General features: G+C 35.2%; 1 protein-coding gene across 1 annotated transcript in view; it reads right to left on the bottom strand.

Moving 5' to 3' along the window:
* Nucleotides 1-13,469, bottom strand: part of HSD17B4 (hydroxysteroid 17-beta dehydrogenase 4) — an 89,041-nt gene that overhangs the window by 30,394 nt on the left and 45,178 nt on the right. The window contains exons 12-16 of the mRNA XM_009208940.1: nt 13,137-13,237; nt 10,239-10,475; nt 7,598-7,649; nt 2,838-2,909; nt 821-924 (exon numbers count right to left, since the gene is read on the bottom strand). Of these exons, the coding sequence (XP_009207204.1) occupies nt 821-924; nt 2,838-2,909; nt 7,598-7,649; nt 10,239-10,475; nt 13,137-13,237 (566 nt within the window). The remainder of the gene's footprint in view (nt 1-820; nt 925-2,837; nt 2,910-7,597; nt 7,650-10,238; nt 10,476-13,136; nt 13,238-13,469) is intronic.

Below are 13,469 nucleotides of genomic sequence, written 5' to 3'. Positions count from 1 at the left end.
TCGAATTCAAGGAATGCACTCTAATTCAAAGTACGGATTACCAAGTCTCTACACTGTAAGATTACATATATGGTAATATAAGATCAATATACAGTTGACCCTTAAACAATGCAGGGCTTGGGAGCACTGACTATGCAGTCAAAAATTCACATATAACTTTTGACTCCAATAACACAAACCATCAATTGACACATATTTTGTGTTATATTATTATATTCTGTATTATTACAATAAAATAAGCTAGGAAAATGGCTGCTGCCTCATCCGAAATCAGCACATCCATGGAGGAAGGAGTCCTGCTTTGCTGCATCGTCTATCCCAGGGTTTAATGTTGGTAAATGAGTAACTCTAGCATTTGTACAAGGCTCCCTAGGACTCCTGCAGCCGTCGACCAAGCCCAGGGACATAATTGAATCTGGAGTTTCCTGGGGCCTTGTTTTGAAAAAGACTTGACATACACATAGAAAGAAAGGCATAGAAATAAATGTTCACTTGTCTCTGCGAAAAAAAATAACAACAATAAGCTAGGAAAAAGAAAATGTCATGAAAATCATAAAAAAATGAAAGAATATTTACTATTCAGTAAGTGGAAGCAGATCATCATAAAGGTCTTCATCCTCATCATCTTCACATTGGGTAGGCTGAGGAGGAGGAGGAGGAAGAAGAGGGGTTGGTCTTGCTGTGCCAGGGCTGGCAGATGTATAAGAAAATTTGCCTATAAAGGGGCTCATGCAGTTCAAACTCATGCTGTTGAAGTCTCAATTGTATAGATAAGAATCCTTAACTACACATATATTTTGCTTCTAAAGCCATAGCTTACCTTGACTTTGTCTGATGTCCGTTTTCCACCAAAGCCTCCAGAGCCAACAAGAAAGAGAGAAAACTGATTGTGGCATATAAGTTCCTTCTCAGAATAAGAATAGACTGAAAAGTAAATAAAAGAAAAAATAAAAGAAGTTACTACCAAAAGACATAACTAGTTAACCAAGATAGGTTCAACAATTCCTGTCAAGGTTTCAAAAACAAAATCCAATTACTGAAAGAGTTCAACAGGTACAGGTGTCCAAGTTTGGATTACAAAGCATTCATTTTAATCCATTCATACCAGACTCTGAAAGGCAGAGAGAAGAGGAGCTTCAAAAATCCTTTCTTAACTATGAAATAGCAGTTCTTTCACTTTTCTTAAGGCTCTCCAACTGCTATTCAGATTCCAGTTATTTCCACCTTAAACATTTCAAATAATCCCCCTACCTGTACTTAACCACACTCGAACTTACAAACATTCTGCCAAAGCAGTCAAGAAGAGCATGGAGAGGAAATAAGTGGGAATGAAGGCATAAGCCACATGAGGGCAGGATCATGGCTGTTCTGCTCACTCTTTATTTTCCCATCAACTAGAATAGTTCCTGTGCAGAAAAAAGGGCACCTAATAAGTGTTTATTAATTAATAAATCAGTGAATAAATGATATGAGTGAGCAAGTGAGCAAGTAATGAATAAGACAGCTGTCCCTCTATTTACTAACTTACTAGGGACAGATTATTATCTGTTTCATATCTAGCTCAGCAAACGTAGAAATATGATTTTAAATTGCATACTAAAGAAAAATCTAATTATAACCAAAAATAAGGAAAGGCATGTCAATGTATTTCAAATAAGATTTTTATTTTTATCACACAGGCAATTGAATAACTAATTTCACCTATACTTTGTCTACAAATTCCAATATACTAAGGACCATTACCAAGTTGTATTTCAATAAATGGAACAGATCAAGAGAGAACAGTAAAAATTAAAGCAAGGTTTCTGCAGGACTTTTTTTTTTTTTTGGTATATTACATTTAGTACAATGGTGAGAAGACTAAAAGAGAACTGGGAGTATAGTAGCCAAGTGTTGGCCAACGTCTGGAATGACAAGTATGAAAACCTAAAAAGAGAAGAGAAAGGAAGAGAAAAAGGAGGAGAAGAAAGATAAAAAACATACATAATATTTAAGAGCATCAAAAATGTTCTCAATTGATTATTAAGCAAAAATAAAGTAAGTTCCAAAACAGCATATACAGTATAACCTCCTACGTATTTACAACAAAAATGATAAACTTATATTCCAAATATTAAATAATGTCAAACTTTATACTGTTCTTAGTTGCCAAAATTACTGACAACAAATACCTACTTTTTGGTTCTTAAACTTTAAAACTCGTAAATTTTAAATTTATAAATCTAAATTTAATTTTTTAAATTTACAAATTTTAAGCATCGTATCTTTACCTTATGTTTAATTACTAGTATTTCAACATTTATTAAACTACTATAATCTTTTTTCCCCACTGCAAATAAAATGTGGCTGTGGTATTTAAACCACATCATAAGTTCAAGTCTAGAAACTTATAAAAGCGTTAAGTCTAGGAGCCTAACTATCATTTATAAGAATAATTCAGTGGTCAAATATGTTCCAAGGTCCAAATAACTAACACATTAAAGAATACCTAAAATACAGCCTAACTGTCAAGTGAGGACTATCTAATATTCCTTCCTGCCAAAAACATACTCCAGCAAGCTTAATTCTCCTCTACATTATCAACACAAGCCACATTTCTCACCCTTGTGCTTTGGTTATGTTGTTTTAAATCCAATGAAATGCCTCACCCTTCCCAGCCTGAGTCCAGAAATTCCCCTCCTTCTTCATTTTTCTTAAAGAGTTTAAAAATGCTTATCTTGTTTTCTTACAAATTGGAAAACAAATACTAACTTATTAATCAACTTCTATGGTGAAGTATTATGTCATACACAAAGCCTATCAATCTAATAATATTATAAGAATTGTAAATAAATTACCATCCATAATAATCACTACACCGGATCCTTTATCTAGGACATCAGCAACAACTGCTTCACATTTTAATTTTCCTAGAAAGAAAAGTAAAAGAAATACAGTGTCTTAAAAACCAAAGATTACTATAACAAGCTGTGAAAGAATTTAATAGCATTTCCACTGTAAGCTCAGCAAAACTAAAAAACTATGGTTTGAAATAATGTTCCTGAACAACAGATGCTGGAGAGGATGTAGAGAAATAGGAATACTTTTACACTGTTGGCAGGAGTGTAAATTAGTTCAGCCACTGTGGAAGACAGTGTGGCGATTCCGCAAGGATCTAGAACTAGAAGTACCATTTGACCCAGCAAACCCATTACTGGGTATATACCCAAAGGATTATAAATCATGCTGCTATAAAGACATTCGCACACGTATATTTATTGCAGCACTATTCACAATAGCAAAGACTTGGAATCAATCCAAATGTCCATCAATAATAGACTGGATAAAGAAAATGTGGCACATATACACCATGGAATACTATGCAGCCATAAAAAAGAATGAGTTCATGTCCTTTGCAGGGACATGGATGAAGCTGGAAACCATCATTCTCAGCTAACTATCACAAGATCAGAAAACCAAACACCACATGTTCTCACTCGTAAGTGGGAGTTGAACAATGAGATCACATGACACAGGGAGGGGAGCATCACACACTGGGGTCTGTCAAGGGGTGGGAGGAAAGGGAGGGATAACATTAGGAGAAATACCTAATACAGGTGACGCGTTGATGGGTGCAGCAAACCCCACCATGGCACGTGTATACCTGTTTAACAAAACTGCACGTTGCGCACATGTACCCCAGAACTTAAAGTATAATAAAAATAATAATAATGTTCCTGAACTCACTAGAAAAAATAATTCAACATTAAAAGCAGTCAGAATACCTGAATCACTAAATTTCAAACACCAATATTTCATACATTAGATTTTTTTAAATAACCATTGGCAATGTCAAGGATCCCTCTTGGTCTCTTTTGACCCTGTTATTCAACAAACATTTGTTGAGCATACAACCAATACCATTTACCCCATTTCTTCTTAAATTTCTATTCAACACAGTACTGTAAGTCCTACCCAGAGCAATGAGGCAAGAAAAAAAAATTTTTTTTAAGACATCCAAATAGGAAAAGAAGTCAAATTATCTCTCTTCACCAATGATATGATTCTATACCTAGAAAACACTAAAGACTCCATCTACCAAAAGGCTCCTAGAACTCATAATGAGTCAAGTAAAAGTTTCAGGATACAAAATCAATGAACAAAAAAAAGAGCAGCATTTCCATACACCAATAATATTCAAGCTGAGAGCCAAATCAAGAATGCAATCTCATTTACAATAGCCACAAAAAAAAATAAAGTATCTAGGAATACATCTAACCAAGGCGGTGAAAGATCTCTATAGGAGAACTATAAAACACTGCTGAAAGAAATCAAGATAACACAAACAAATGGAAAAACATTCCATACTCATGGGTTGGAAGAATCAACATTGTTAAAATGGTGGTACTGTTCAAAGCAATCTGCGGATTCGATGCTGTTCCTATGAAACTACCAATGTCATTTTTTATAGAATTAGAAAATATTATTCTAAAATTCATATGGTACCAGAAAGAGCTAGAATAGTGAAAGCAATCCTAAGTAAAAAAAACAAAGCTGGAGGTATCACATTACCTGACTTGAAACTATACTATAAAACGACAGTAAACCAAAACAGCATGGCACTGGTACAAGAAAAGTCCAGTGGAAAAGAACAGAGAACCCAGAAGTAAATACACACACCTACAACCATCTGATCTTTGACAAAGTTGACAAATACAGGGAATGGGGAAAGGACTCCCTATTCAATAAACGGTGCTGGGATAACTGGCTAGCCATATACAGAAAAATGAAATTAGACTCCCACCTTTCATCATATACAAATATTAACTCAAGATGGATTAAATATTTAGATGTAAGACCTCAAAGTATTAAAATTCTAGAATAAAACCTAGGAAATACCATTCTGGACATCAGTCTTAGGAAATAATTTATGGCTAAGTCCTCAAAAGCAATTACAACCAAAACAAACATTAACAAGTAGGACCTAATTAAACCATGAACAGAGTAAACAGACAACCTAAAGAATGAGAGAAAATATTCTCAAACTATGTATCCAACAGAGGTCTAATATCTAGAATCTATGAGGAACATAGTTCAACAAGCAAAAAACAAATAATCTCATTAAGAAATGGGCAAAGGACATGAACAGACACTTCTCAAAAGAAGACACACAAGTGGTCAACAAACAAAAAAAAAATGCTTCACAACACTAATCATCAGAGAAATGCAAATCAAAACCACAATGAGACACCATCTCACATCAGTCAGAATGGCTATTACTAAAAAGTCAAAAAAATAACAGATGCTGGTGAGGCTGCAGATAAAAGAGAACATTTACACACTGTTGGAGAGAATGTAAATTAGTTCAGCTACCACGAAAAGCAGTCTGGAGATTTCTCAAAGAACTTAAAACAGAACTATCATTTGACCCAGCAATCTCATTACTAGCTATATACCCAAAGGAAAAGAAATCATTCCACCAAAAGACACATGCACTCATATGCTCACTGCAGCACTATTCACAATAGCAAAGACAGGGAATCAATCTAGGTGCCCATCAACGGTGAAATGGATAAAGAAAATGTGGTACATAGATACCATGGGATACTACACAGCCATGAAAAAGAACAAAATCATGTGCTCTGCAGCAACATGGATGCAGCTGGACATCATTATCCTAAGCGAATTAATGCAGGAACAAAAAACCAAATACCACATGTTTTCACTTACAAATGGGAGCTGAACTCTGGGTACATGTGGACATAAATATGGGAACAACAGACAATGGGGACTACTAGAATAGGGAAAGCAAGACCTGAAAAACTACCTGTTAGGTACTATGCTCACTACTTGAGTGATGGGATCTTTCATATCCCAAACCTCAGCATCACACAATACACCCATGTAACAAATCTGCACAGGTACCTCTTAAATCTAAAATAAAACTTAAAATTACTTTTTAAAATAATAAAGTTTTATAAAACCAAAAAAAAAAAAAAACAAAACCAGACAGAAAAGAAAGTACTGCTGTGAGGTTTCCTTCACTCCTTCTAGTGGTTATTTTTAACATGATGAGGGTAAGTCAGCCTATGACACTACCACTATAGCCAACAAATGAGCTATTAAGAGACGTTGCTATCAGTCTCCTGATGCTTGACACTCTACGCCTCATCAATTTGTGTGTTTTGTAAACAGTAGTAGATTATAAACAGTAGTCGTGACCTTGGTTTTCTGCAGTTTAAAAGGTTCCAAACCACAAGCATATCATATTTTAAACATTCACATTTACTAGTAAATTTTAAAACTACTTAAAGAAAATGCACAGGCTCTACTGAGAAAAAATAATTCATGAGAAATATAACTTGAGGCTAAGGAGGTAAAAAAATTAAAAAGTTATTCTCTACACCTTCCTATTCACATCACTGTTCAGTTATAAACACTCTGGAGTACACATCTAATTTCTCTTTTCGTATTTTAAAATCCCTAATAGCAGAAACCTATCTTACACATTTCTACTTCCCTTATAACAATGGTTTCCAAGTGGATCCATAGGGCTGGTTACATATGAAACCCTAGTCACTGTCACCAACACCACCACCCCACCACATACATACATGCACACATACACACACATACACACACACACACACACACAATTTCCAAGGTTGGGATTGAGAATCTACATTTTAAATTAACAGGTAATATAATGTAATAACTCGGGTGATTTTTATATGCTGCCAGGTTAGAAAATTACCTACTACCTAATACTGTGCCTTGCAAATACTGGATATCCAGCAGATACTTGATCAATGCACAATCACCACAAAGTGTACTGTTTCACATAAAAAGAGCTGTTTTGAAAACTTACGCTATAATGCTTACACTGAAATAAAGCTATGCAGCTTCAAGCAATAAAAATCTCATGATTTTTTTAGAAAAATAAAAAGGTTTAAGAAAAATATTCAAGTAGGATTCTAGCTACTTGCTGACTTCTACATTGTATAATGTGAAATGACAAATATTAACAAAACATTCCTTTTTGTATTCTACCACCTTATATGACCAGAATATAATTAGACAACATTCAAACATCAAAATAGAGAAATAAATATATCAAATTTATAAAGAGATTTACTAAACAAGTAAGATATTATTGAGAAAAGTAAAAATGATTATTAAAGCAGACTTGTTTTTATTTTCTCCAAAATAGAAAAAAAATGAATTACAAGAAATTCTGTATCTTTTAACATTGTTTGCTTTATGAAAATCAGTATAAATACCTGAGAAAAGAACAATAATCCTAAGAACCATAACAGATTATACACAATCACTAAGTTTAGAGCACACACACCAATGTTCCTTTCAGTTGTTAATAACATATACATCAACAGAGATAAATTATGAAATAAATTTTTAAGACTATTAAAGGACAAAGCTTAAGGTGACACAAAACAGGTACTAGTTAACATCAATCTACTCTAATGGCTCACATGCGCATAATAATTTGTGATATGTTTTATTAGGTCACTCTATACCAGTTTAACACACTGATGTTATTTAGAAGGTTAATCAGGAAATAAAAGTATGGTATTATGGAATTGGTATATCAATAACTCACCTGCTCTGGGAAGTGGTTTATATAACTCTAAGTATTGCTCTCCATGAAGAACCTAAGTTAGGGTAGACAAAATTTCATTAGCAAACTTTCTTGCTCCACAGGTTCTGCCTGTGGATACTGCTACTCGCCAGTGACACTTTACTGTCCACAGGTTCACATTTCTTCCCAAGTTATCTATCTCCGTTTGTCTTCTTCTTCTTAATCATGTGATTCAAAAATAATCAATCCCCCAATCTCAAGACAGTCAGCTCTTCTGGAGCAGAGAAGATATATTTGTGTTCTTTCTTGGCATTCATAAAGTCTTGTTGACTGTTAATTACATATTATTTGCCAAGAGACAATAAACTAGGCTGTATTCCCAGAACTTATAACAGTGCCTGGAACACAGCGGCCATCCAATAAATATTCATTGAATAAGAGTGAACAAATGGGCCAGTGCTAGTAATTTCAGGTCACATATACCAAATACAAATGACACAACTAAACACAAAGAAAAACCTTACAACCATGTTCAAAATGAAAGCACTGTCAATGTGAATATCCCTTTCTTGTAATACTTTGTAAATTATCTACAAAGAGTAGATACTAAGGATACTGTGTAACTTAATAGCCACTTAACCTCAATGTATCAAACAAAGAATGTACCAAGGTATGTAGGAAAACAACAGGACAGGAAAACCAAAACCTGAAGCATACACTCAAATGACCCCACTTTCACTGCAGAGGGCCAGTTTTCCAGTCCTCCTCAGAATGAAGAAGAAGAAGAAAGAAGAAGAAAGAAGAAGGAGGAGGAGGAGGAGGAAGGGGAGGGGAGGGGGAGGGGGAGGGGGAGGAGGAAGAAGAAGAGAGAACAAAGAAGAAGAAGAAAGAAGAAAGAAGAAGAAGGAAGAAGGAGGAAGAAGAAGAAGAGGAGGAAGACGACGAAGAAGAAGAAGTGGTTGATGAGAAGACAAATGAAGGTCGGCCTTACTGTGTCACACAGCCTGGAAAACTCATGGTAAGAAGACTAGGATTCAACTTCCAAGATGTATGAACACCATTTACAATTTCCAATTGTTAGGGGGAATTTTGAAACATTTGTTTTAACTTTTTGCATTTACACTGTTCAAAGTATACAGCAACTAACCATGGGAGTGTGAATGAAACAGCAAACTGCCCAGCACATATTTCTTGTCTTCCTCCCAACTTCATGAAACACTCTAATAAAATAAGTGGCCATCAACTTAGAGCAGCAATGAACTAACTGATCCACCAGTAAATAGGTTCTCTAATCAGTCAAAGTTACAGATACCAGCTCACAGCCCCATGATTCAAAAATTATTACCAGGCTCATGACCTGAATCTTACTCCAAGAAATAAAATATACCCTATCTCAAAGAACTTCTCACCATTGTTCACTCCTCTTTCTTGACACACTTTATTCATTTGGCTTCTCAAATACCCCATTCTCCTGATACTCCCCACACCTCATCAACCATTCCTGTTCAGTCTCTTTTTGCTAGCTCCTCTGCATCTCTTCACCCTCTCAACATTGCAGGGCCTCTAAACTCAGGCCTTTTCTCCACTTACTCTCACACATTAGGTGACTTCATCTAATCTCCAGTCTTTAAACATCACCCAAATGCTAAGGACCCAGTTAGACCCCTCCCTGAACTCTAGACTCATATATATTCAACTGTCCATTCTTACATTTCTACTTAAATGTGTAACAGGCACCTCAAACATATTTAAAACCAACTCCTGATCAACTCCACCTTAAAATAAATGTGTATGTATAAATTACACATAATGCCATATGTAACTACTATACATATTAAATACACTATACATAATTATACATTACATACAGATATGTGTAATGTATAATTATATACAAGGTATATATATGCACCCATATATGTGTGTATATATATCATTCCAGTTATCCAGAACAAACATCTTCATCCTTGACTCCTCTTTTCTAACCCTCATATGCAGCACTTTTACTTGGATTACTATAATAGACTCTTAAGTGTTTCTCTGCTTTCATGCTTGGCTCCCCTATAACCTATTCTCCAACAATAGCAAGCTTGAGCCAGTGTGTGAACATACCCAGATCATGTCACTACTCAGCTCAGACTGACAAATGGTTTCCCATGTTCATCAAAGTATATGCTGAAATATTTACAATTACTCCATGGCCTTCTCCTACCATTGGCCCCTTGCTCACTCTATAGCTATGCTGGCCCTATTACTGTTCCAAAAACAAACCAAGTATGTGCTATTTGCCTTACATACTCCTCCCTGGCTTGCTTCTTCACCAATGTCATGAGGTGAGAACTATCATATCCATTTTATAGATAAGGAAACTGAAGCCTAGAGGTGTTATTTGTCAAGTAAATGGCAGAGAGAGGATAAATAACATTATGCCAGGGTTATAGGACTACACGTACTTACTATTTTCTTCTTTTTGCTGGCATTTTAAACAAACTCTCCCCTTTTTCTTAAAAAGAAAAATCAAAAGATATGCTAAACTAACCACTATAAATAATTATATAAATATATATATGCACACTACACACATATACATATAAGGTATGACATTTATGAATAATATTTACAGAAATAGAAAAGCAAAATAAAGGTTTCTTATTAGGCATACCTTTGCAAAGTTGATTGAAAGCCCAGGAATTTCTGCTAATCCTCCACCCATTAGAGACTTCTGACCTATGATAACTCCGAAGGTGGGCAAACAGGAGAAATCAGAACTTCCTTCATAAACAAATTTCAAATCTTTTGGATCCTTGATTGATGCTCCCACTCCAAGGGCATACATAATAGCTTCTAGTTCCGTATAAGCATAAGAAAACGGAGGGAGTTTCTGGCCAATAGCTCCAGCCTACAGGACAGTTTTAAAAAGTAATTTATTTCATTGATAACTTTTCAAAACTATTAACTTCTTACATACCTAGTTTTGTTTTTGAATAGATGCGAATACAATGTCAGTGGATTTGATGGAGCATAATTATTGCAATTATATTTGATTTTTTTAATAGAAACTAATTAGGTAATCTGTAGAAAAGGACTTCTTTACAATTAAGAACTTTTTTATTGCTTGCTTCTTGCTAACAGATAGTATGCCTCATACTCAACTTTCCTGGCTCTTATTCAGCAATTATTAGCTACCGAAAAAACGAAAAAAAATGAATTTTTAGCTCATAAGATCTAATGTATAAAATTCGCTGTAAACAGATGAGTAAAACGCTGCTTAATGAATGTAAATTTGATTGCCTCATAATGGTTTTGGTTTGTTTGTCTGTTTTGAGACGGAGTCTCGCTCTGTCGCCCAGGCTGGAGTGCAGTGGCGAGATATTGGCTCACTACAACCTCTGCCTCTGGGGCTCAAGCGAGTATCCTGCCTCAGCCTCCCAAGTAGCTGGGACTACAGGCCCATGCCACCACACCTGGTTAAATTTTTTTTATATTTTTAGTTGAGACGGGGTTTCACCATGTTGGCCAGGCTGGTCTGGAACTCCTGACCTCTTGATCCACCCGCCTTGGCCTCCCAAAGTGCTGGGATTACAGGCGTGAGCCACTGCGCCCGGCTCCTCATAATGTTTTAAAGTAAAATAAAATTTAACTTGAATTTCCTTCCCAGGAATATCCTTTGTCTAACTGGATATTGTCTTTTTCTACTTAGTGATAATACTCGTAGCTAATAAGTGAAGTACATATTGGGTTATAAAAGAATAATGTCCAATTTTTCAATCATTTTTATACAAAAGTAGAAGTCAGCAAACAAGCACTAAGAGCTAAAATGGTTTATATAGGTTGACTAAAAATAAGAAAAACCGAAAGAATATGTAATAGAACACAAGCACGGTGCAGCCCACAAAGCCTAAAATATTTACTATATGGCCCTTCATCAAAAAGGTCTGCCAACCTTTATTTTAAGGAAAAATCACATTTATATACTGACTATATTCTCAGGCTTAAAATTAGAATTTTAATTTTCTTTATCACAATGCCTACTATAGGTTACAAAACACCAGAATCTAATATGGCAAATGACTTACTTCCTCCTATTTATCCAGTACAGTTTTTTTTTTAAGAAAGGATACAAACAGGAACAGTAAATAGGCAAATTTCACATGAGCTATAATCACAATCGTTCTCGAATTTCTGACACAATGGGAAGCATTTTACTTGCAGCCATGTTGAAATAGTTCTAAAATACTATATTGATGCTTCCCTTAAAAGAAATGGACCCAAAAGAGCACTAAACTAGATAGATATCCTTTTCTAAAGAGTTAGAAAATGTTACTAAAGTAGGATTATTGATGGTCAAGAAAAAATAATACTTGTCATACAGTTAGATACAGAAATCTAATTGTACTGAAAAAGTAAAAGTTTAATATTTAAGCTTATGTTCAAATTCTATCAATATTTAGTACATATTTTATATACAGTTTTATCATCACTCATTTAGCAATAAATAGCTTAGAAAATAATTTTTGTATGTGAAAAAAGTTGCAAAATTATTTACATTTCAAACAAAATGTTGCTGATTATAGGCACTTCACTTTCAACATAGAGGTTTAAAGCCTTGTGTGCGTTAGGCAAAGGGGTAAAAAACACAGCAAAGAACCTGGGAGCATAAAACCTCCAGGAGTCATGGTGTCATAGTCTCCCCTCCCAAATACAAATTCCCATACAACTCAAATCTACCTAAAGTCAATTTAAAGTTATCCTTAAAGAGATAAAGAGCTATAAATGGGTAGAATGAGAAATGTATATGGAAGACAGTCCAGGCAGGCATAGATATCAGGACTAGATATCAGTTTAGCCACCAGTCATTTTATCGACAGTTGAGATAATCCCTTTTTTCCTCTTCTATCCAGTACCTCCCTGAGTCAATTTCCAAACAGCATTGCAGAGGGTGAAAATGAGGTTGGCTAATGCACCACTCAGGCAGCTAACTTGATTCGTCACACCCCCTGATGGAGCCTACCAAAAATTATATGTAACTAAGGAGTATCCCTCTGAAAAGTTCATAAGCTTTCAGCAGCTGTTTCTAACCAGGAGAAGAAGCTGAGTGGGTTACCTCCATTCTCCAAGCCCCACTCAGCTACTAGGTAAAACCTTGGAGACTGATACCCAATCGCTCTGATCTCCTTTCCCACTAGGGAAAAGAAATGTATGGTATACAGTCCAGAGAAATCCAAGAGAGGGAAAAGGAGAAATTAAAAAGACGAATAAAGTACTCCGGACAGCGTTAGAATTCATCCTGAGCCACCTCTTCATGTGGCTCAACCATCCTGAATTCTCTGTATGTTGAAACCAGGCTGTATGCTATAAAGTCAATCATAAATGATTTCTGAATAAATCCTCTATTTTAAATTATCTGTGCCACTGCTTCTCTCCATTATTAGTGACTGAAAGAAAGTAACTGCGTCCAAAAGAAAAAAGAAAGAAGTGGGAGAGGAAGAAAGCAGGGAGGGAGGAAGGGAGGGGAAAGTCTCCAGATAAGGCAAAGGCTTTAGGCTTTTTTCCCACTTACAAATCCTGATGTTGCTGTAGACGTTGCATGACTAGTATGATTTGCTGAAACTCCTTCTGAATCTATTTTACTTAGAACTTCAATTATACTGCCAGTTGATTCTAAAATTAAAAATGAAAAACAAAAAAAATAAAGCTTTGTTAAAGATGTGACTAAGAAAAGCTACAATATGCTACATAATTATTCCTATAACATTCAGCAAACCTGCTACAGAGCCTCCACTGCCACTCATGAACTGAATGTATTATGATAAGACTATTGAAGGAAAAAAACTGCGAAAGACTGAAATTGACCAAACATAAATGGACATCTTCAATGAAATACAAGGCATTG

This window comes from Papio anubis, chromosome 5 (assembly GCF_008728515.1).
Source record: "Papio anubis isolate 15944 chromosome 5, Panubis1.0, whole genome shotgun sequence".
Lineage (NCBI taxonomy): Eukaryota > Metazoa > Chordata > Mammalia > Primates > Cercopithecidae > Papio > Papio anubis.
This window is presented reverse-complemented; position numbering and strand designations above follow the sequence as displayed.